Source organism: Ornithodoros turicata, chromosome 4 (genome assembly GCF_037126465.1).
Source record: "Ornithodoros turicata isolate Travis chromosome 4, ASM3712646v1, whole genome shotgun sequence".
Classification (NCBI taxonomy): domain Eukaryota; kingdom Metazoa; phylum Arthropoda; class Arachnida; order Ixodida; family Argasidae; genus Ornithodoros; species Ornithodoros turicata.
The window spans coordinates 11,592,300-11,616,106 of NC_088204.1; the positions used below are offsets into that span (position 1 = coordinate 11,592,300).

At 45.3% G+C, this 23,807-nt stretch overlaps 4 protein-coding genes across 4 annotated transcripts; 2 read left to right on the forward strand and 2 right to left on the reverse strand.

Moving 5' to 3' along the window:
• The first annotated feature begins 418 nt into the window (after positions 1-418).
• Positions 419-5,222, forward strand: LOC135391035 (leukocyte elastase inhibitor-like). The gene is made up of 4 exons (XM_064621109.1): positions 419-861; positions 989-1,230; positions 1,623-1,882; positions 4,088-5,222. Exons 1-4 carry the CDS (start codon positions 419-421, stop codon positions 4,424-4,426), a joined length of 1,284 nt encoding a protein of 427 aa, XP_064477179.1. The 3' UTR covers positions 4,427-5,222.
• LOC135391036 (protein FAM199X-like) lies at positions 5,169-14,222 on the reverse strand. The gene is made up of 7 exons (XM_064621110.1): positions 13,981-14,222; positions 13,036-13,119; positions 11,790-11,947; positions 9,617-9,779; positions 8,653-8,804; positions 7,775-7,977; positions 5,169-6,346 (listed from the first exon to the last, which is right to left on the reverse strand). Exons 1-7 carry the CDS (start codon positions 14,007-14,009, stop codon positions 6,149-6,151), a joined length of 987 nt encoding a protein of 328 aa, XP_064477180.1. The 5' UTR covers positions 14,010-14,222; the 3' UTR covers positions 5,169-6,148.
• Positions 14,223-16,095: 1,873 nt separating this feature from the next.
• Positions 16,096-20,985, forward strand: LOC135391037 (uncharacterized). Its single transcript, XM_064621111.1, has 3 exons — positions 16,096-16,377; positions 17,635-18,066; positions 19,017-20,985. Exons 1-3 carry the CDS (start codon positions 16,337-16,339, stop codon positions 20,110-20,112), a joined length of 1,569 nt encoding a protein of 522 aa, XP_064477181.1. The 5' UTR covers positions 16,096-16,336; the 3' UTR covers positions 20,113-20,985.
• On the reverse strand, positions 20,862-23,660 carry LOC135391040 (U1 small nuclear ribonucleoprotein A-like). Its single transcript, XM_064621116.1, has 5 exons — positions 23,573-23,660; positions 23,273-23,343; positions 22,926-23,098; positions 22,524-22,843; positions 20,862-21,142 (listed from the first exon to the last, which is right to left on the reverse strand). Exons 2-5 carry the CDS (start codon positions 23,337-23,339, stop codon positions 20,983-20,985), a joined length of 720 nt encoding a protein of 239 aa, XP_064477186.1. The 5' UTR covers positions 23,340-23,343; positions 23,573-23,660; the 3' UTR covers positions 20,862-20,982.
• Positions 23,661-23,807: the final 147 nt, after the last annotated feature.

The following is a 23,807-nucleotide window of genomic DNA, read 5'->3' on the forward strand; positions in this document are numbered from 1 at the left end:
TAAGTGAATGGAAGGGGAGGGTACTTCGCGACGTCAGCAATCCTCCTCGATACTTGCCCAGAGTTGCCCCGGTAGAGCCGATCACGTGGCTCGTGACGTAGCCCGACAGAAGGAAAGGCACGGGGAGCTGATGACGTCACGCAAGGTGCTTCTAAGATGCTGTTCAACCTCTTTACTCACAAAAACGAATACGTGAGGAATATGTACTTGCATCCAGACACTAAAACTCCACAAGACATTTTCCTCGAAGTCGAGAATGTTCCAAACAATGTCAAATTTTGCAAATGGAACATTGAGGCACTTCACAGTTGCATCACTTAGCACCTCATACTTTCTCTAACAACACAAAAATTTCAATCCAATTTTCAGCCCTCGACACCTGCAACGCTGCCGGAGCCCTTCCCACACAGTTACTCCCATGTCCCCGCACTTGCTCCCTTTCTCCTTCCTCTTACTCCTCCTCCTCCCCACCCCTTCCTACCTACAGCAAGGTCTATCCTTCCATGTCCGCAAACTGGCGTTCTCAGCCAACCAGTTCGGCATCGACCTGTACCGTGCCCTGGCCCACAACGAAGAGGGTAACGTGGCCCTGTGTCCGTTCTGCGTCAGTTCCACCCTGGGTATGGCGCTCTTGGGGGCAAGAGGTTCGACGGCCCTGGCCCTCAGGCACGTGCTCTACCTGTGGGGTACGCCCACGCAAGACCTGCACTTGGCAGTCAGGGACCTGACGAGTCACCTGGCCCTCAACCTGCAGCCAGAACCCTCCAGAAGGAGGGCACTGGTAGAGGAAGATCCAGATTTGGTGCTTTTTAGGAGCCTTTATGTGCAACGAGAGTACGGGCTCAAGTACCCCTACCAGAGGTGAGGTACAAGTTCTGTGTGGTATTCTTTTCCCCCCACCCGAGTGGTTGCGTGTACAGTTCATTTGCTGTTACTTTCCAAGTTTCTTCCATGTGCTGCTGCAAAAGTCTTTTCCTTTCTCCCCCAGATTGCTGTACGATTACTATAATGTGTCGGTGCACTCGCTGGACTTTGTCATGAACCGCGAGGAGGCCCGCCAGCACATAAATGCCGTCATCGAGAAGCAGACGGGAGGCAAGGTTGCCAACCTCTTGCCCGATACTCCACCGGATTTCACCAATTTGCTTCTGCTCAGCGGGCTCTACTTTGAGGCCACCATTGACCTAGACCTCAGGCCTGCTGAAGATGTCCAGTGGAAAGAACGGCCTGGTAAGACTTGCATGACCCGATTTACGTGTACGTATATTGAATGTTGGGAAATACTTGTGCGAACGACAGTGGCATCCCAAGGACCAGGCAAATTATGCACTTTCATCGCAAGGTACAGCTGCTGTCGGACTTAACACAAACGCACGACTGCCTTCCCTCGCACACTTTTTGCAGCAGAGTTTGAAAGTGCGTCCTGATACGCACATGTTGCCTCATAGAGTGGCTCTACAGAACTGGTGTCCTTGTAACTTGTGTTGTCTGACTGTCCATATATTTTTGTTACCTGTGGTACATACGCTAGTATCTTTCACTTGACTCCAACAGCAGAAGGCACAGAAGGTTTCAGTGGCTTTGTAACCCCCCATGTTCACACAAACATTTGTCATGCACAGGGAAAGGCAGAGATGCCAGTGGAGAGCAGCTAGGGGGGAATCCGGCCATGTTGGAAGCTCGCTGGACGAGGATTCGGCATGGCCACCACGACTACCTCAACTGTACAGCTGTGGAGGTGCCCCTGAGAGGAGGACTTGTCTCCCTGTTAGCGCTCAGCCCTGAAACGCAGGATGCCATGCCCCTACTGGAGACGAGGCTCAGTGCGCAAAGATTAGCAGACATCTTAACCAGCATGGGTGTGCGACGTGCAAACCTCAAGGTATAATGGGTTGTCTAAGCCCAATTTATATTGCAGCTCAAGGAGTCCTGACTATGGCATAAGAATTAAGAAGGGTTATATGTGTAGCCCATGGTATATGTCAGCATGGGGTAGCCGAAAAATATTTCGGGGTGGAGGGTGAACCCCTCCCTCCCCAGAGGCTACGACCGCGCTAAATGTAACGAAACTTGAGGTAAATGTCCAACAGTACCCCGTAACAGTTCGAGAGGAAATTTAACTGGTCTAAGTTCTAACATGCACAAAGTTTTGCTTAATTTTTGTACATTGCACACACACTACTGCCCGCGGTCTACAGACTAATTATGACACCAGTTATTATTTCCTTGCCCCAAATATGATCATTCCCCACATTTTGAGGATGAAGTAATGTTCCCACACCAAACACCTCAGCTGCCGATAGCACTCCAGTTGCTTATATAGACTCTGACAGCTCACTCACGCTTCCCCGCCTTAGACGGTGTATGCAGGTTGAAAATCCACACAACATACACCTGAAATATTTAGAGCTGTGCGAACAGCAAAAATTGCATTGCGAATAGTTTACAAATATTTCACTTTCACTGCAAATCGAATTTGAATAACTTCTTCAGATGGCGAATTGAATTCTAATAATCAGAAAGGGCCCAATTCGAATACAGTCGCAGACAGACTTTTCGGACTCGTTCACGGAATGGCCACGGGCCAAATAAAGTTGATGTATAAGAATGTCCAAAATTTCAGACACCGTACAGCCCCTTCGCTCGATATTTCGGACTCTGTTTGCCCAAATCTCTCTTTTGGGGTGACGAAAAATATTGGCATAACCTGAAATTTGTATCAAAATAATTCAACGAACTAAAATATTGAGGCAAGAAAATAGACAATGATTCTTCATTTTCGATTCCTCTGAGTAGAAAGGTCTGTCGTAACGCTTTTGCGTCTTCATTTTTGACCAACGTCCATGATTCAAAAGGCCCAGCACGAGTCGCGCGCGAGTGCTGTAAAGCGAGCTTCACCTAAAACACGCAGGCGTTAGGTGAAGTCGACTTGCGGAATGGTGGTGATGGCGGTGACTCAGTCAGTGTACAGTGACGAAATGTGGTTTCGGGGAATAGAAACTGATGTTATCAGGCAGAGCTGAAACTCAGTCAGGAAAGTATTGACAAACTTTTCCAGCCTACTAGTGCTTAGTAAAGTTGACTTTGAAGCAAAATTCGTTTTTTGGGACTGCTCGATTATTCAGATTTTTGCGCGGTCCCCGCAGAGCCCGAAAAATCGGACGGCGACTGTAATTTCTAATATCTCATGGTGGTGGCGTTGTGCTCATTAGATGATCTTGTGCTCCAAACTTGTGAGCCTTCTCACCCAGCATAACATAACGTGAGAGAAGGGTCCCTCTGTGCTTTGCATGGTAGACTGCACTAGTGGGATGAACTGCACTGAGAGTTTGTCAACAGGCTCCATGTAGCCTGCTTTGTGTGCATCTCCCCATTTCTATGTTTACAATGTGAATGTCCTATACTTTTTTTTAGAAACTGCACATATTTCCATCTGTTACTGACACATAACTCAAAGTTGGGAGTACATTTACTTGAACCTGCAATGCCCAAAGTCCAGTGTTTACCATGAGCTCACAAAACTTGTTGACTTTAAAAACAGAATACTGTAAAAAATGTATAGCGGGCTTCACGTAATGCTCCAGTGCAATGAGGTGAAGCCACCTTGCAGGATGGAGCTAGACCAAAAGAACAATGGCGGTAACGTTAAGTGGGCTTCACCTAACGCTTTATTGCAATGAGGCGAAGCCAAATGGCGACAGGTCAGCGACGCCTAGCTTTCACCACCATTCGAAAAATATTCGAATATATTTCGAATACAGTCAAACTCCTTTATAGCGAACACCTTTTTAACGAAAATACCACTACAGCAAATTTTTTTGCAGTCCCGCTAGAGCCCTATAGGTCCAATAATGGACATCCTTTTTAACGAAAATACCTTTACTGCAAATTTTTTTTGCTGTTCCCTGAGTTTCGTTGTAAAGGAGTTTGACTGTAGCATCAGATATCAGTTTCATATTCGAAATTTCGAATATTCGCACAGCTCTAGAAATACTGGGTCTCAAATCCTTCACATAACATCTCCGAAGCTCATTCTTGCACCTGCATCACGTGCACGCCACTCACATCTGTGTGTCATTCCACGCAGCTTCCGCGTATCAAGATCGAACACAGCCACGACAACCTGACCGGACCTCTCAGCCGCATGGGACTCGGGACTCTGTTTCTACCCGGCCGAGCGCAGCTGTACTCCATGAGCGACGTTCCCTGGCTCCACGTGACAAATTTGGTACACAAAACGTCTCTCGACCTCAGAGGTCGAAACCATGCCGGTTCCAGCTCAACACGGGGCAACAGCAGCCGCCCGTCGTACGTTGGACCTTCGGAAGAGACCCTGGAGTTGGTGCTCAACCGGCCCTTCCTGTATTTCGTGGTGGACAATGTTAGCGGACTGGTCATCGCTATGGGGAAAGTTGTTAATCCGTGAGAGGGCCCTCTGGTAGGCAGTGCCAACGCCACCTAGATAGAGAGAGCCTGCATGCACGTCGAGGTGACACAAGTAAGAGCCAGCGAATCAGGATAGTGTTTTCAACGGCCATAGCCTATCACGAACGCGCTTTCAGCGGTCGTGGCCATGAAGACTAAACACTGTCGTCGCAAGTTGCGAATGAACGTCCCCACGTACTAAATGGGAAAACTTGGAAATTAAGCGCAAAATGGTATCAATGTTTCTCAAAACTGGTTTTCTGGAAAGCGTTTTGCACTTTTTGTCTAAACATTTAGGTCTGCAGGTTCCAGGTGAGGTGCAGTCATTTGCGGGTTCTCGAATTCGAAGAATGGTGAATCGCAGTAGCGGACGAATTCAGACTCTTAATGTCCACGTAGTGAAGGAAGGAGAGGAGGCAGTGAGCAGGCCTTATGTATCTAGGCGGTGTTGGCAGTGCACACCTCTACCTCTTAGACATAGAGATGATGACGATGATGATGTAAAGTCTTCTGGAGATTAATTTGGGTTAAATTCAATAGCGTTAGCAAACGGGCGTAAAGTCTAAGCAACTTAGGGGGTTAACTATTTTGTGTATTCAGTGCTGAACTTGGAAGGGAGCATTTCAGTATGCTGGCGTACAACTAACAATATCAGAAAAGGGATCCAGCAGTAGTGCCTGCATAACTGTCATTCCTCTCGCAGAGTGTAAGGCCGGGTCCACCATCATTTCCTTCGCACAATGTAAATAAAATGCACTTCATTTATTTCATCCAAGAAAGAAAAATAAAGCATTTTCAGTGACATTTTGTAAAGGCACTGTGGGCATTATTGTTTCCGCTTTCAAAAATATATTTCACGAGTATCAATTTGATCCTGATCCTACTGCTTTTGTACTCATAGGAAGCAAACCCTAGCAGACTACTACTGGAAATCTAGACCAATGTTATGAAGAATCGGAATAATGGTAGATGGAGCCACTGAAGACTACATGCCTAAATATAACTTCTGTGCTGGTATGAAATCCATATCGTAGTCTATCGTATTGGTTTACTAGTCCCATTCCCTTTTTTTTTTTCCAGGCAACTTCAAAAATAAGTCAGATAGCCACTCCTTTAAACAATATTTATGGCAGTAAGAAATGTGCTGGTGCACATTCATAGAAAACTGTACACTGCGCTTGCAACAATGTATGTTGTCCAAGCGTAAGTAATCCACACAGGGTTCTATTTACATTTTAGGAAAACCTGCATTTTATGGTACCTCAACTCTGCCTCTGAAGGAAAAAAATAATAATAAGAGAACAAAACTCTAACCCACTTTTAAGTTTTCCGAAGTTCAGCCATGAATGGCTGCCAAATGAATGTCAAATTACAATAAAGTAAATGATTAAAAAAAAAAAAGAGAGTTAAGTACCATCCCATATGATCTATGATGTACCCCTTTCCTTACCATCATCCTATCCATCCACTTCCAATTTAACTTTCCTGCTGCCAAAAGCAAAACATACCCCTCTAAACACAATGTTGCCTCTGTGCACCTTTACAAAGCACTCTCACCGCCTCGCGGAGCAATGCCGCCCCACAATTGTATAAATAGTACTATCCTAGCAGACTCGACCTCTTGACCTTGACAGCGTTCACACCTCTCCGAAAGGGTTGTTCTCATTTTCTTTTTTTTTTTCTTTTTTACAAGCAACCAAAAAAGAAGGAGCTCTCTTTTGCCTCAGTGCAGAATATCGACCTCTTCGTTTTCGTCTACTTCAAAATCCTCGTCTTGGAAAGAGCTGGCCGTGTTTTCACTAAGGGAGAGCACCTGTTCGTTGACAAAGAGACCGCTGCGGCGTTCCTTCTGCAGCTGCTGGCGCGCTTTCCGCTGCCTCCACGTTTTCGCGTGCTGCCTCCGCCTTTGCCGGGCTTCCCTCTGAAGAGATGCGACCAGTCGAACTTACCAACTCGCATCCAACAACCAACAGGTGGTAACAGCAGGTACACCGCAGACAAACAGCTGCCAAACACATGCACAAGCAGAACAAGGACAAGTACGACACAACGGGAGGGGAAGGGAAGGTAGCGACAGGCATTTCAACTGGCATTGCACAAAGCACCACCACCACGGCGCAACCCATGACATTTCCCGACCCATGCAGAGATCTTAAAGGCGTCCACAGATTACGACACTTGAAGCTGTACGCAGGAAGTTGTTCTAACGAGGAAGCATCACGATGAGGGGTTATAGAGGCTGAACTAGTCTCTGCCATTTATGTGCGAAGTACGTTGCATACACTAGCTGCGTGTTTCTGCTGGCCTCCAGTGGTTCAAAAACAAGTCCACATGTTTCTAACGTGTTAGCAAGTACTGCTGTCTCCCGACACCCCAGATACTATGTTGTTTTCTGGCACGTTGTATCTACTTGCCAACTACCGCTTCCATCGTACTGCATCACACTAAAGTGATTTGCATGGTGACTGCATATGCCATTGAAAGCCTCAAAATTTGAGCACGAGAGCCAGTCGAAATTATCGGTAAGAATTTCAGTTTATAGACAATAGCGGAGGAAAAGCGACCTCGAAGCAACAATGAGTTGTGGCGATATAACACATGAGCCCTGCCAACCAATAGTAAATAACAAACTGCTTGTATGCTTCAATTATCGAGTCACGGACACCTTTAAAAATGCTGTCGTGGACACAGCCAGCATGCTCACAACAATCATGTGATGATGTTTTTGACTGTCGTGAGTTTTGAATGTGCTTCTTGCACGTGGTTTTATGTCGCACTGTTTCAACATTACTGAAACTCGCAGTACTGGCTTGATACAAACAGTGATGTAGCTGCATTTACTGCCAAACGAGTTAGTTTGCATTCCCACAGACGTCTCAGTGAGGCAATTTATAGGGAAAGGGTAAAAATCGGGTTTCGCCCTAAAGAGGCAACCCTCAATTCGGGGAAGAGTCGGGTTAAATCCTAAAACTTCAGGCTCTACTTATAAGGCAGAAGGAAAGAGGTTGCTGGGGCACGACCTGGGGAAAGTAAGTGGCCAATGCAGACATGTGCAGCAGAGATGTAAGGAAAACATTCCTTTGAGTTGTAACATGTCTCTGACCCACGTGGGATTACAGGAAACCCCCGCATAACATCAACACATATGGCAAACAAACGAGACAGTAGGACAACACATAAACAGTGCAAGAACATAACAGAAAGCATTGTTACGTACACATGGGAAATGAAAACTTGAGTATGGTAGCGGTGCAGCAGGTTAAACACGTGTTAAAGATGCACACATGCACTTTTGACAACAGAAAAGACACACAAGCAATATGGAAATCAGAAAATAGTGACAGCTCACCTTTGTGAGTGGTGCACTAATTTCAGACGTCACTGACGATTCGGTACTTCCAGAGTTGCGGGACCGTGTACCCTGGGATCTGCTACGCTTTCCGGCAGACACTGGGTCAGTGTTGCCATCATCCATCCGCTCCCAATCGGCAGCGTGACGCTGGACATAGTCGGCTATTTGGCGGAGTTTGTGGTCATCGAGGTGTTTAAGGTCTGTGAAAAGAGAGAGTGCATGAATGCAATCACAAATCAATGGAAAGCAGTGCCTAGCAAATTCCCTGCTCTCAATTTGGGAAAGTAAAACATGACGCAACTATAACTAGACCCTGAAGTTTTGGGGTTTTACCCGATTGGGGTAAAACTCGAATCCTACCCAGCAAATTGTCCTCACGGAAATGCAGTTAAATCACAGTCTGTACCAAACCAGCACAGTTCGTTAGAGCGTGAATTCTCCCCGAATTTAGCATGCTGGAAGTTTTTTCACCCAAATTCACGTTAGTTTAGAGCAGATGTTTATTTCCCCGATTTTTACACCCCAAATTTGGAAAAAAATATTTCCCGAAAACTTCAGGCTCTAGCTACATTTCCCGTATAGACCTTAATTTTCTAGGCATTAGAAATTTGAAGTGGTTAATTTGCTCACCACAAACCCACAGTTTTTTTTAACTCTGCAAGAAACGAAAGTTACTTTCCGTATGCATGCAGAGAATGCAACGCACCGGGTAAAAAGTATACTGGTAACCACTGAAAACTGGAAAACCCTGCATACACTGGATTAAAGGTAACTTTTTTGTGAAAACCTAGGCTCCACCTTGCAAAAAGAAAAATGCAAGGTTACAAATGCTACATCCAGTCTCGGTGTGCCAAAAGACCATCACAGATTCTCACCTATAACAAATTCCTTATCGGAAGGGTGAAGCACAGCATTTGGATCTATGATCCTGATGACTTCCACCTGTTCCCGAAGGTCAAGCCGTCGGCTGATTACCTCAGTCAGGGCCTCTACAGTCCTCAGTTGTTCCTCAGCAGTCATTAGCAGCCTGCGTTATATTACGGTATGTAATTAGGGAAATTGATTGCAAGATTAGGGCACAGCAGGTTCTCTCATTCCCTTTTGAATACTAATTCCTGTTAGTAACGGTCAAATATGATTCAATTTGCTGTCTGATACACAAGGAAAAGAATGTCAAACTTATTTTAAATATTGTGCAGCTTCGTTGATAAATCAACTAAGTGAACTCAGACGAGGCATTGTGATGGACACACGTATCACATGCAAAATGCTACGCTACGATGGTGCTCCACACCGTGGATTTTTGAGGTAATTTGTAACTAATGAATTTCTACGACAATGTGGCTTGTATTCATTGAGGGACAGCACCTCTTCTAACCGTTTTACCTGTGCTCATCTCACAAACGGAACATCAGCTATTCGCAGCAAGATGATGCCCACGTAATATCCCATATCCAAGCATATATATCATGCCTCATAATGCACAATAAAATGTCAAAATATCAGCAGCAGACTCAAGAGTGGACGTTATTCCTAGGCAGAGTGACATATCTGTACAGTTTTTTTTTTCTTTCATTTCTAATTCTACTACCCAGTTTGAAATACTAGAAATATTAAAATAAATAAAGATAGAAAATAAATAAATAAATATGCAAAATAAAATACTAAACGAAACTTTACAAACTACGTTTTGCTATGCAAAATTGCAAACAAAATTTTGAATATCTTAACATGCTAGAGAGCAGAATATCGTTACCTGCCTGCCCCTGGAAAATTCTATCTGGGTTTCACTGCATATCAAGGCCATGCTCTTCATCTGGCATGCTTTAACATGCTCACCATGATTTTGAGCGTGGCACGGGTAGCAGGTCGGGTAGTCGTGCGGGCCTTGTCAGCTTGGGCATTCCCATCCAGGGGTCGTCGTCGCAGCAGCTTGGAGGTTCGCTGCTCCAATCGGAATCCACAGCCACGTCAAGACTCAAGTTGTCAAGACCTGCAACGGCTGAGAAGTGGCAAGGTATATGTGCACAATGTGTAAGTTTAGTCCTCACAGCGTGTTATACGATATTATAAGACACACAGCAAGCACAGCACAAAGCATGCACACTCATTAACTCATCATCGTTATCAACTCATTAAAGTTATTCGCATAATTAGTTAACCTTTTTCCCCTCAAAATGCACCACAGAGAGGAAGGAAAAACTAGGTACGAAATCGAGATCTGTCTGTAGCTTGTCAGAGTCATTACCATCAAAATTAACAGCTCTGTCACTGTTTGTCACCCAGGATCCTGCCTTGAAAGGTTGTCACCTGCACAATCCAGCACACGACTTACTACAGGTTTTCCCGGCGACTTTAATCCAAGTGCCATCGAAATTAATCTACGTGCCATGCAAACTTTATGGGGCATGAATTAATTTAGCTGGCACTTGGATTAAAATTGCAGTATTCTTGCAATTAAAGTATTCTTGTACAAGTGGTGCATGTCCCACAGGAGACGCTTCTTTCTAAAGTTGATTATCGTCCTCAATCTACGCATCTTCGTAAGAGCTGTTGCTGTCGTCTGCTACAGTAGCCGTACGTTGTGAGGCATATGAGTAACATTCAGGCGATACACTGAATTAAAGTGACGAAGTTTCCTGGATACCCCACGAAATAGTTGCTGGAAACGGTTACTTTACCGCCTAGAGGCTCGCTCACTGTAATTTTGTTAGTGGTTTTTGTGTGCATATCCCTAGGAAATAGGTGGAAATGTTTGCGTGACCATATTTTTTGTGATATAGACTTTTTGAATACACCACATTTCCCTTTATACATCCTGTGCATCCGTCTTGTTTAGCGCATGTTCACAGTTTATTACCATTCGCACTTTACAAGAAAAATCTGCTATGATTCTGCGCGTTCAAAATTCAAATTTCGATTGTCCAATCAAGATGTAGATGGCGTGGGCCGATGACTAGCGCCCCTAGCGGATCACGCGGACGGGCTCCTCATAGGGGTTGTCGATTATGACATGGTCGTTATAATCTAGTAGGTCATGGTCCAGCACACAAGAAATTCTTGTTTTCTCTCAGCTTTTGGGTATTTTATACAAACAATGTTACAAGTCCATAAGACCAGCATGCGCTATCTGTAACGCCAGCTCTTTACAGTACCTACACTCTAAGTGCACCTCGAGCTAGGTCAGCATTCATTACGAGCGTTTATTACACGAGTAAAGAATGCTTTTGGCATGAACAATAACTATGGAAGCATTCCACAAAAGGTTCATCTACAGATTTTCTGAAGAAAAACTGGCAATAACTAAACGGAGAAAGCCAACACGAACAAAACTGAAATTCGGCAAGTATTCTTCCTGAAAGTTAACACCTGAATGAATCCAGTGGCCTGATGCTCAGCTTTTTGTTATTTTGTAATGATGCAGAATTTCCCTGCAATTCGTCACAAACCGAAGCGCGGAGGCCTGTCGCATGACGTTTGCAGAGTACTAACTTCACAAACAACACTAACAAAGCACAACAAAAGTTATGCTCAATTCAGCATCGGGCCCCTGGACTAAAATTGACAGATGTGGCGAAAGGCAACACGGTTTATGCAACCCACTTTCCTGACGACCCTAACACCACCTCCAGTTGACGAACGTAAAAAGAATAAAGGCGTCGGCAGAGACTCGCAAAATACTTAGGGCCTGAAGTTTTCGGCAAATATTTTTTCCTAAATTCGGGCGTAAAAATCCCTTAAATAAACGTGCACTCTAAATCCGTGCGGAAAAACCTCCGGTACGCTAAATTCGGGGAGAAATAGGGCTGGGTTACTCAAACTAACTGTACTGGCTTGGTACAAACGGTGATGTAACTGCTTTTGCTGCCAAACAAGTAAGTGTGTATTCCAACAGGCACCTCAGTGAGGGCAATTTGCAGTGAAAAAAAATCTGGTTTCACCCTAAAGAGGCAAACGTGAATTCGGGTTAAACCCCCAAAACTTCAATCTCTAAATATATTTAGGCACTCACACGACACGTTGGTCTCTTCTTCAGCCACGGAGAAGTCCAACAATATGTCCGCATAGTCCGATTCCTCCTGGACATCCAGAACGTGTCGAAGAGGTGAAGGAGGGGAACAAGAAACTGGACACGAGACGTCCGTGCTTTCGAAGTCGTCCTCCACAAGGCTGGGATAACGGGTTGGGGGAAATAGACAAAGAACTCTATGTCAGGATTTGCAGAAAGGACGATGGGCGACACAATTAAACTCGTGGCATCTTCGACTGGCAGCCACCCATCGCTCTGCCTTCGACAGGTCAAAACGGAGCACGCTGACAACAGCCTCCGCAGTTGTTTCTTTCTTCCTCCAGCTCAAAGTGCTCTGGTTTAGAGCCTTGGTACAGTGCACGTACATGTGCCTAGGTAGCCCAGTCACCTATTTTTGTAAGCCCTTATGGTACAATTCACTGCTAGCACGACACTCAGAGGAAGGAAAGTGCCGGAACACAATTGGTAAACTTTTGTCCAGCACTGCACTTCCAGTCGAAGATACCATAAATAAACTCTCTTTGCAGCCCTCAATTGAACCTCTGTATGCAATAAGGAGATAGGTGGACTTGGCACTCATGTGTTCTTTCAGTCTACTTTCTCTTGTTGCGTTACACCCCTGTGTGGATTATGTACCGACTATGCATCCAGACTTTGGTTTCTGCCATGTAAATATGGACAAACAAGGCTGCATCAGAACCAGCATTTGTCTAAAAAAAATCACCGGTGAGGAGCTGTACCGCAGTAGAGACATGCACATGCTGCTGTCCTGATGAAAAAAAGCTAATGTGCCATCCAGTACTACTACTAGATTAATAGACTAATAGATAGACTACTAACTAATAGATTAACAGTGACCAACTCCTGTGGCATAGTGGTTGGGATGATCGCTTTACACTCCCGAGACAGGGAGGTTTTTAGTGCAGACCTTCCAGACAAATATCGGTGAGTTCCCCCTGAAGTCGGCCCAGGACGCGTGCTAACCCCCCATCCACCACTCCTTCCTGCAGTGCTCTCTCAACCTGTCCACGTCGTACGCGCCACTCACAGCGACAGCTGCTTCGCGGCTCTAACATGGAATAAAAAAATTAAAATATTGACAGAGCTCTGAAAGCACCACATAAATGTGTGTCGTGCGCGGCTATAGTTTATTTGCTTGAGACAAGGCAAAATAAAATTGCACACCAAAATTACACTTTGCAAAAAACAACTCAAGTATTGCACATACCAATCAAGCTTTTCTGGCAGAAGCTGGTCAAACCCCAGGACCGACTCTGCATCTTTCCAGAGGAATGGGTCAGCGTTCCAGGGGCTGCATGATAGAAACAAAACAAAATTACGTCTAAAAATATTGTACGAGCAGAAAAGCAAAGCGTCCATCCACTTAATGCCATGGTAATAGTGCAGCGTAGAACAGGCCTGCAGTGATTGAAGTGACATTATGTACCAGAAATATAATTCACATCAGCATCTACGAACGCAGAAAGCGTGACACAAAAATATGAGAACTACTTATTGTTGCAACATTATAGTTGTGCACTTGCAGGAGCATTAATTTAAAACCGCACCATGCATACTCTGGAGCCAGAAGTCTGCAAACGTGTCTGGTTTCGCTGCAAGGGTTATTGATTCATGCTCAGCTGTTCCAAGTGCTTGGTCATTTGGTTAAAGATGGCTTCGTCCCAAGCGCCAAATTTGGACAGCTTATTTCTGGCGACATTGGCGTGAGATAACCACGCCGAAATGCACAATGGCTTGAACTGACAAACGATGACCCACGAATATAAAATCGCGGTCAGGGTCATGTTTTATTCACTGCCATATGCGTCGTAAACTTGCCGGTTACAGATTTTTCACTCGAAAGAACACGAAGTAAGAGACTTTCTAGGCGTACGCCCTGCAAGTAACACCGTTGTAACGCCTGCAAGTAACACAGCACATATCAGGAACCTATGCCCAGTACGCGAATTCGGCTTATCTCCCTACACGATACAAAAATATCAAACTGCATTAGGCCTAGTGGGCAACTTTGTCGAATGGGAAAACATGCCCGCTATTTACTTGACTTCTGCAGCGCTCTAATATATGGTCAGCGTATCAAGTAGTATTGCAACCATGTACCGGCAATATGGGATTCACAGCTTAGTTGCAAACCAACGAAACATGTAGATACCTTGTACTCAAAATGCTAGCCTCCAACATCCCGCCAATTTAGTCGGCGTATGCCGGGTGTTGGGCAGGCAAGCACGTCACCAAGTGTTTCTGATGAAGACAGGAGCTCAATAGTGAACAGCCCAGATGTTTAAACACCTTCCCGTTCAGTATTCTCATAGCACATTACTTCACAATCATCACACATGTAACAACACATTGGACAACGTGTAAAGCTTTCCGGTTTTTGGCGGACTAGAACGGGTCGAGCAACGTCATTGGCTGAGTCGACAGTACGTCATCTGAAGCACAGCCCATGATTCGTCACATATGGCGCAGCCGTGATTAGAAGCGGCACGAAACGTGCAAAAGTTTGCAGACGATAATCGAGATGCGGCCACAGCAGGCTATTTTTTTTTTCCTTATTCCACTCAATTTTAAAAGCAAAGACTAAAAATATTTTCTTTTGCTTTGATGCTACTTATCCCGTAACTAAAAGGACACGATTATTTGCAGATTTTATTTTCTTCTGCAGAGTGCAGAAGTGTGGAGGAAAAACAAAGAAGGACAAGTATATTATATTGATGATGGTGCACTATAATTGGCATAAGTAACTGCGGAGAGGAAACAGACAAAATTGCAAACAAAATTCAGTCTAGCGCTCCATGCAAACAGGAAACGGCATATTGTTGTGTTTGTGTGGATATTGAGATGGGTTTCAGTCTCGTGTTTTATTGCAGAATTATATTCCTTTTGGGGGCAGGGGCGGATCCAGACCCTCGGGTTGTTGTTGTGGGGGGGGGGGGGGGTTTCCTTTATCGGAGCGCGTGGTGGGGGAGGGGAGAGAGGGAAATCCACCGTATAAACTGACGTTGGGGGGGGGGGGGGCGATCGCCCCACCGCCCCCACTGAATCCGCTTACATGCGTAAACGTCGGTCTTTTATCTGCTCAGATCTAAACCGTTATTGATTATATTGGTATCAGAAAATGTTGGTTCAGGTCTGTCAAAGGGTGTTCTTAGTGCAGGGCCAAAAACCCTGCTGTCTTGCTTCTGACGCAGCATGGTGTAAGGCAGACTTTGGGATTTATTGTAGCCGGCAACGGCGTAGACCACGCCTCGCTATTATTTAACCACTTGTCTCTGGGTTTGACGAAGCGTGACCACCAACGCTTTCGTGGTTTGTAGGCTGTGACTGCCATTGACTCGCATGCGTTGTTATCGTTAGATGGCCTCTCGAAAGAAAGAAAAATAAAAGCAGCAAACACGAAAACTATAACCCCATTTGATCCCTTGGCACAGAGCTCTGCCTCAAAGCAACAGCGGGGAAATAATCAATAATCAGTCGCGTTAATAGTTCCAAGTGAGAGTAAAGATAGGGTGCAGGCAAAGCTAGCTGGTACTTCATCACTGAGGAAAACCGAGAGGCACAGCCAATTAATTGTTATTCCTGTTTCATTTTATTATACTGACGGAAGTCACGGCTTCAAACGGACTTAGTCATGTGTTCGAACATAAAATACTGTGTACCAAATAACTTCAAATTCAATAAAATCAACACTGTACAGGCACCAGCGAGTGAACACGACACGCCTCTCACATGCTGGCGCACAACCCACATTTGCCATACACAATCGACATTAATCATTATAAATGCCTGTCAAAAGTAAATGCACGTCACATTCCGGTTTTTCACACGCAGCGCTAAGGTACACGTAATTAGACGATGCACAAATTACCGAGCCAATCTCATCGGAACCACCGACGAGCGTGCTGCTCCGAGCTCCGTGTGTGCGAAGAGACTACGTGAGAACTTCGTGCCTCCCTTTTTATACATTTTGTAATGACTTCCTTTGTTTTACGCCTCCCTTACTCAATGGGACTTCCTCTCCAAACCTGTTCCCGACATTCGGGCGACAAACCGAACGTGGGAAGCGAGAGCTGCGCGGGGCCGTCTGCTACAGTGTCTGCTACACACTGGGCCGGAGTGTCCGCCGCAAAAGATGCAGACGACGCGGCATTGCAAGCTTTCTCCTTGACAGGTGAGCGATTAAAACTTTAGTTTAAATCGGCGTGCCAGGTGTAGTCGTACGCGAAGTGGTCGCAAACTGTTGCGGATGACTCGTTTCATTTTTATTCCTTATCCTTTCTACGCGCGGGAGTATTTTGCAACTCTCGCTTTCGTGAACCGCGCCCTCCGATCAGGCGGTGCGTGAAGATAGCGCTCCATCTGTTTCAATTTACATGTGGCGTGGGTTTTCCCTGCAGAAATACGTGGTACTTTGTGCGACTTTTCAGAGTACGATTGGAAAACAGAAGATTTTTATGGAATCGTCGGAATGTTAGTCTGTGTTGCATCGCTCAGAAGAACTTACAGTCATGCCTGTGCTGCTGTCACGTATTGGCCAGATCGGGATGCTGTGAGTTAGTGCTTGCAATGTAAACTCCAAACAGCAATAACTTAACCTGACATAACAACAATGCTCAACAAAGCAAGCTTTGAAGCATTGGTGAAACATAACTTGGCAGAGTTTGGCTTGCTTAGCTAAGCCATGGAGTTCTGACAGCTTTTGTGACTAGTTCATAGCCGTGGTCTTGGGGATATGTTTAATGCCGGTAAAAAAAAAAAAAAAAGGAGGGGGAAAGTTAGCTATGATGTAGGCTTGCTATTCCCAAATGAAAACAAACAAACAGAAGGAAGATAGCTCATAACGTATTCTATCTTCTCCTTGTTTTTTTTTTTGTTTTTGTTTTTACGCTTTTGAGTAGCCTGTTGCTGTTGTCTTCACAAGAGACAGGACTACATACTACGCTGTTTGGTCTTCCAACGACACAAACTACTTCCTTAATACAATCACTCCCAAAATATTTCAGCTCAAGCTCTCGAGCTGCTGCCTTTTATAGGAGGAGTAAGAAACTGGTCACTACCTACCACACAGCTATATAAATATGTGACCTTAATGTAGACAATGCCTGCTACAGCATCTCTCCCATTGCTACTACTCTCAAAGGCATAAAAATAGAAAGTCACAATCATTTGTTGGCCTACAGCAGCACATGTAACCCGTTATGCCTTATGACAAAGGAACGACTAGGATGTGGTTTCAAGTACCCGTACACCTTCTACAACTCTTCTAAGCAAATTTGAATTAGCCGAGTGTTTCCACAAGGGTCATGCCACAGAATACTCCAGCTGAGGTGCGAAAATGTCATAGCCTTCTGCTTACACATAAGCACAAGTTGTTAATGTCATGTCTTTTCGTGCACTGCTAGCCACTGGGAATATCCTGCGGCACAGCCACAAGATATTCCGTAGCAGACGACACTAAAAGACGCAGACGGTGTCGTCTGCAAAGTTTGCAGAACTCCACTTCCGACATTCTGGCACCGTCGGAATGCTCGACATAACATGCGGTGGAACCTCTGCCCAATCAGCAGGTTTTTGCTTTTTCTCTCACTCGAATATATTGTGGGGTTGTTGCTCGTGTAAATATTTTACGCGAGCCACTCATTGTAATGTTGGCAACATTACGATCAGATTTCGTGGAGCCGTGCCGAAAGGGACGACACAATTTCATTATTGTGATCCACAAAAATGTGTTACTTGTTGCCCAGTGAACTTTAAAGGGGCCCCTGCGGTCTGAAGTTCTACAAAGCAGTTGAAAAACATTTTCCAGAGAGAAAAGAAAAACTGCAGAAGCGCGACAGGACAGCACGATGGGCCTGCCCATGGCCCGAATACCAGCCCTCTTCTTGGGTCTGCTCGCCTGTGGGCTTGTCCTACTGCTGTCCCTGAACACCATCGCTCCACCGTCGCAGTCGTACAGGAAGGCCACCCACAACCGTATCCACACGGTCACGGGGCACGAAGGGGACACCGACGAGCCCACGTTTTTCTGCGACATAAGCCGTGCGGAATGCCCCAAGGTGAACTCGAGGCCCAAGACTGGCTGGCACGGCGGAATTCCGGGACTGCCCGACCTGCACCTCTACTCGGCCCACCTGGACACGCGGGTCGAGCTGCGCGGCCGAGCACGTCACTTTGCCAGGGTGTTGGGAGTCGTCCGAGAGAAAGAGATGGACCGACTGAGGTTCTTCTGCCAGCTTTGGTACGTCTTTGCTTGCACTGATACCGGTCTAGAACTTGCAACGGCAGCAGTGATTTATCCAGACACCCCCTTACACCACCACCCTCCACCCCAAATGCTTGGTGACTCCCTCCCCCTTTTGTCTAATGCAACTCTGCTCTCAAGATCCGTCGACAGCTTCAGACTGTGCTTTTGAATAAACTCAGAGAAAATTGAACAGCTTGAAGATGAATGAATGGGGGGTCCCCGAAATCCACCATTAAGAATAAACGTTAAGGATAAAACATTCAAGAATAATCTGCTTAAAAAATACACAGTTCAAAATATACCTCCTAAAATAAACCACTTACTATCCCCGCTTAGAGATCACCGTTTAACAATCCACCATTAAAAATAAACTGTTTCAAAATTCCCTCACCATCTAGCACGGAGGCGGATTGATTTCAATTTACTCCGGGTTATATCATGTTATGTTAGGTTAGATTAGTTTGGTTTTGGTTAGTTTGGGATAGTTTAGGCTAGTTTGGTTTTGGTTAGTTTGGGATAGTTTAGGCTAGTTTGGTTTTGGTTAGTTTGGGATAGTTTAGGCTAGTTTGGTCCTGTGAGATTAGGTTAAGCCCCTTAGCTTGCAGTTCACCTTGATTTGGGCCATACCACATGACCAAATGAATCGTGTTAAATTCTTTACTTTACTTCATAAATATCTTTGAGTCTACCATTTAAAAAGAACAACTCGGCGATTAAGCGGCAAAAACTCGTATCGGAGATTAGTGAAATCTCGCACTACAGCGAGGGCGAAGCAGCAGTAAGTTGCGGTAGCATACACGATAGCTGTTCTTGAAGCACAGGCCATAAAATATTTTTGAAACCACTTTTTTTTCAAAATCAACAGCAAGCTTTGTTTTTCTGCAAAAACAGATACCATATTTACTAAAACAATCTTTTATTTATTTTCCCAATCTTCTACCCAGGTACACCGACATTCCTCATCCAATCATCGTGGAAGCCACTCGCAGAGAAATCTGGGACGCCCGATGGGACGGCGGTCACTCGCCAACATATTACCATCCCTATCTGTTCTCTTGTCCCATACCATCCAACGTGTCAAACTTCATTGCACAGGGACCTGTGAACGTCAGTCTTTCTCTAGAGCCATGCGCTTGTCCATCCCACATCCTTTCGCTGCCCCGTCTGTCGCAGAAGCCTCGGAGAGGTTTCGCCGTCTGCGTAAAGGGACTCGATTTTCCTCAAGACATCTCGGTCCGCCTCGTCGAGTGGATAGAGATGCAGTACCTCCTCGGAGCCGACACCGTATTCTTCTATGTGCTCGACGTCCACCCGAAAGTCGATCTCATCTTACGGTTCTATCGTCGTTTTCGCAACCTCAACTTTGTCAAGCTCAGGCTGCCCGGAAGGGACGAGCCCAACGCGCCGATCAGACGACGAAATTATCTCGCGAAAAACTCGTGGCAAAAGCGCCGGCACGAGCTGATTCCGTACAACGACTGTTACTACAGGCACGTTTCGACGCATAACTTCGTGCTGCTCGTCGACACCGACGAAGTCGTCGTGCCGAGGAGACGCGACAGCTGGCAACAGCTCATCGACGGCGTCGTCCGGGAACGGCCCAACGTACTGTCGAAGTACGCGTCGTTGGCGGTGCCCAACGTGTATTTTTTCTCGCAGTTTGGCAGCGAGCATCTCGACCGTACGGATACGACTCAGTTGCGTCTGATGACCCACGTGACTCGTTCTGCGAACTTTACGCGGCCGGGTTTTGCAGTGAAGAGCTTCTTTACGTGGAACGGTTCGCTGGCGGTGTTCAACCACTACAGTTTAGTGCCACTGTATTCGAGACTTCAGCACACAGCGCTGTTAAGTAGTGATATCGTCAGGCTGCACCATTACAAAGATGCGTGTCCACGTGATATGGATACTGAATGTGATAACAATTTCTTCAAGTATACCGTTCGGGATGAGAGCTTGTGGAGGTTCAGAGACAAGTTATTGCTCAAGATTGACGAAACTAGGATAAGCTTGAAAAAGTTGTTTTTAGTGATGATATGATGTAAATAAGAAGTGCACCGTCAAGCATGTTGTCGTTATGGAAGTCAGCTATTGCTTCTGTTAGGTTATTATTTAATAAGTTATTACTTTTAAGCTGCACCATGCAACACCACATAGGCACCATTTAAAACTGTGCCTTCATGCGACATAGTTCGTAAAATAATTTAAAACCGCGCAGAAGAAAGTGCTGAAGAATTGTAATTTTTGTTTCTTTGTAATTAGTAACTGCTAAGTAACTGTTAAGAAGGGAGTGTGCCTATTTATTTATGTTCGTCATGTTCATGCAAGTTTGTATCCTCACTGACATAGCTCCTGCACAATTTTCGTGCCATGCAGGTAGTGCACAGCCGCAGTTTGCTTTCTGCTATGGCCCAGCATTTTATGCTGGAATCGTATTTTACGATTTTTAGTAGTATTTACATACCTCCAAGTCTTTTTCACAATATGTTGACAAACGGAACCATCTCCTTCCCGCCAATCTAAACTGGCTTGGATTTTGGATTGACTATCTCGCAGTATGAAACAAGGCAGACAATGTTGCCAGGAAAGATTTCTGAAGATAACAAACTTTTCACCTCCCCGGTTTCGTGTGGCTGAGACCGAAAACGATCGCCAACAAAAATATAATTATGTTCTTAAACATATCCATTTTTGTAGCATTCGCGTATAGCAGAACCACCAATTTGTTTGCTCTCTCCTGCCACTCAGCTGGAACATGACAGGCTAAAAATGCACACACAACATATCACTGTGTTGATGAGAATCTTTTAATCACGCAACACTTCAATGGCCATTCATGCTGATGAACATGAGTGGTAAATGTACACTGCAACGCACGAGTGAAAAAATAAAACCAGTGATCGGCAAACTCTACTTCTTGGCAAATGTGATCTTCATGGCGTGTGTGGGTGTGATCTTGAATCCCTGCAGTGCTTCCTTGGCAGCTGATGACTGGATCTCGTTTTCGAATTCCACAAAAGCGATGTCGTGCCGCCCAGGTACCAAACGGACTTCCTTGAAGCCCGGGAACCTGCAGGGCGTAGAAAAATACACCTTCAAAAAAGATATTGCAAAAAAGCAAGAAAAACAGTCAGTGGTACTCAGTGTACCGAAGGCAAATGTAGGAATGCCATATAGGAGGGTACTAAACATACTTCAAGCAGGCCAAAGTACCCAATGTGATACGAGAGCCGTTCCAACAGGGGAGTGGGGGGTGAGAAGGGGTCAATAATATTGCAAAATAATGATTGCATTTGAAACGATTAATAAAATATGATGACTTAGTTAATAATGAATGCACTTTAAATAATAATTGCAATCGAAGGGTCAATAAAGTGAGAGTGCAGATGATTGTTTAGCTGTTCCTTATCTCTTTCTTTCTTAACGGAGCTTCCGGTGGCGAGGGGCGCTTCACGTTTATCTGGTCCCAAGCGGAAGGTCGCTTCGGGACAGCTCTGCATTATGCATCTGGTGACATTGGAAAAACTAGAAGACAAGTGCTGGGATTGCCAATTTCAACTCAGTGCTGACAGCCTTACTTGGTGCTACAACAGTTGCAACAACCATTGCAAATGCTGGGAATGGTATGGGGCACATTCACGACACCACTCATAGGGGCGCACAATACAGGGGCGGATCTAGAGGGGGGGGTCCTGATGTCTTGACCCCCTCCTCAATTTCTGTCTTCACGTAGTGTTTAATTGGCCCTAGATCGTGTGTCTAGCATGCTGTCCACGGCTGGATCCCCTCCTCAGAAAAATCATGGATCCGCCCCTGGCACCACATGCCACCATGATCTAGGTCCCGACTCTTACTGCATTCACTGTTTGTACGGTGCTTCAAAATCGAAATTTTTGCTGTCAGTGGTCTTGTAGAGGGCATATTGCACTGAAATAAAACCGAAAACCTACATTTCAGCAGCAGTGGCGCCTTTTCAGCTGCGTTTACATGAATGCAACACAAGCGTATCCAATCCACCCATGTAAACGGTCAATTCACCAGGAGAGCGCATCATATTCAATCTGCTAAACAGAGGTGGATGCGCATTCAGATTGTGCACGTAAACAGGCAATGTGCATCAATGGAAGAGAGAATTATGGGATGGGGCTTTCGTCTGCGTGTCGCGTCGTCTGCTACGCCTAGTCGGGATGACAAAATGGTGATATGTGGGTTAGTCTCCACTGACAGAAGCAGTAGGGCTTGCAGCTACAGAGCAGGGATCACTCTGAAGTACGTTTGAAAATGGGGCAATGACACTAAGTGAAGTGGCGTATCGTCTTCTCTCCAGTTTCGACTAGATTCGATACACTTGCGTCGTATGCATGTCAAAGTGGCTAGTGCGTCACTGACAGTTCCAGTACAGAGTACACAGGATCACACACAGCACTGTGTGCTTTCCAAACAATACATACTGGTTGAAAAGCATAGAAAGCATCATCTCGTTTGTCTCCTCAGGCAGGTTGGTAAGGAAGAGAATCTGGTTGGGTGGTTGTTCAGGGACAGCTCCCATTGGTCCCATCATAACAGGGCCGGGCATCATCATCATCTGCGGCATCATCTGCGGCATGCCCATGGCAGGTGCTCCGATCAACTGGGGAGCTGCTGCGTGTTGGGTCTTCTTCTTCTTTGACTTCTTCGGAGCCTGTTCACCCTCATGTTTCTTTGCTCGTTCTTGGAATGTGCCTTTAAGCTTAGCTATGGCGTCAGAATCTGTTTTCGAGTACTGGATACGCTGCATTTAGTGAAAGGAAACAGTAGTGTGACTATGCCGAAGGGACCTAGCGAATAGTGCAAAAATCAAGCAGTCGGCTCACCATGGGTTTGTCATAGAAAGGAAATCCTTGCATCGACCTCAGGGCATTTGTGGCGCTGTTGATGTCCTTAAACACAACAAAGGCTTGGCCCCTCATCTTGAGTGTTTTTAAGGCAACGATATCCAATATCTGGCCAAACTGTGAAAATATCGCATAGAGCGACTTTTTCAGTTCTGTAATGGAACGACAATTTGGATTAGGCTCATAAGGAGAGAAAAATATTCCAAAATGAGCCTGTCTGCCTTTCGTCCGTTGCATCAACAGAAATTTCTGAACATGCATCCCCTATGGTTCTGAAGGTATCGTCACATGCAGCGAATGTGCAAACGGCTGTATAGGAACCTTACCTTCTTTCTTTACTTTTTCATTGAGGTTGTTTATGTAGATGGTGTGGTTTGGTCGTATATCCATCATGCTACTGAACACACATGAAACAAAGAACAAAGCTAAAAATTATGAAACGCCAAACAATGCCCGAATGATGTTCGCGAAATGCGTGCCGCGAACGCTTCAAACCGCCATATATACGCATTTAGAAAAGGACGAGGAAGCATTTGTACATTTCGGCATTAATTACACATGTACAACGTTTTCATTTTTTAACGATTAAAGGAGTATTCACTGAGATTAATTCTGAAATTACTTACACTGCAAACACGGCACCGGCAAAAAATGAGGCACCGTTTGTTTTTATAGCCGTGTAACGACGTCTGCTTTAGCCGGCCATGAGGGCGCCAGTGTATGGTATAACATAACCGAACAATTTTTTTCTTACATTTTACGCATTTTACATTTGAATAAACTGATAAACACGCGCAATATGTTTGTGAAATACTTATTGCAACAAAGAATGGGCACAAATTATTTGAGTACAGCGCAGTT

Coding starts and splice junctions, on each gene's coding strand:
- LOC135391035 (XM_064621109.1), top strand. CDS start 419: ATGTCCCCGCACTTGCTCCCTTTCTCCTTCCTCTTACTCCTCCTCCTC. Junction 862..988: donor CTCAAGTACCCCTACCAGAG/GTGAGGTACAAG, acceptor TTTCTCCCCCAG/ATTGCTGTACGATTACTATA. Junction 1,883..4,087: donor TGCGACGTGCAAACCTCAAG/GTATAATGGGTT, acceptor CATTCCACGCAG/CTTCCGCGTATCAAGATCGA.
- LOC135391037 (XM_064621111.1), top strand. CDS start 16,337: ATGCCTGTGCTGCTGTCACGTATTGGCCAGATCGGGATGCT. Junction 16,378..17,634: donor ATTGGCCAGATCGGGATGCT/GTGAGTTAGTGC, acceptor AACATTTTCCAG/AGAGAAAAGAAAAACTGCAG. Junction 18,067..19,016: donor AGGTTCTTCTGCCAGCTTTG/GTACGTCTTTGC, acceptor TCTTCTACCCAG/GTACACCGACATTCCTCATC.
- LOC135391040 (XM_064621116.1), bottom strand. CDS start 23,339: ATGATGGATATACGACCAAACCACACCATCTACATAAACAACCTCAAT. Junction 22,844..22,925: donor CTTTCTATGACAAACCCATG/GTGAGCCGACTG, acceptor CACTAAATGCAG/CGTATCCAGTACTCGAAAAC. Junction 21,143..22,523: donor CTTTCTATGCTTTTCAACCA/GTATGTATTGTT, acceptor TACGCCCTGCAG/GTTCCCGGGCTTCAAGGAAG.
- LOC135391036 (XM_064621110.1), bottom strand. CDS start 14,009: ATGTTGGAGGCTAGCATTTTGAGTACAAG. Junction 9,780..11,789: donor AGAAGAGACCAACGTGTCGT/GTGAGTGCCTAA, acceptor GCCACTTCTCAG/CCGTTGCAGGTCTTGACAAC. Junction 7,978..8,652: donor CGATAAGGAATTTGTTATAG/GTGAGAATCTGT, acceptor CTCTTTTCACAG/ACCTTAAACACCTCGATGAC.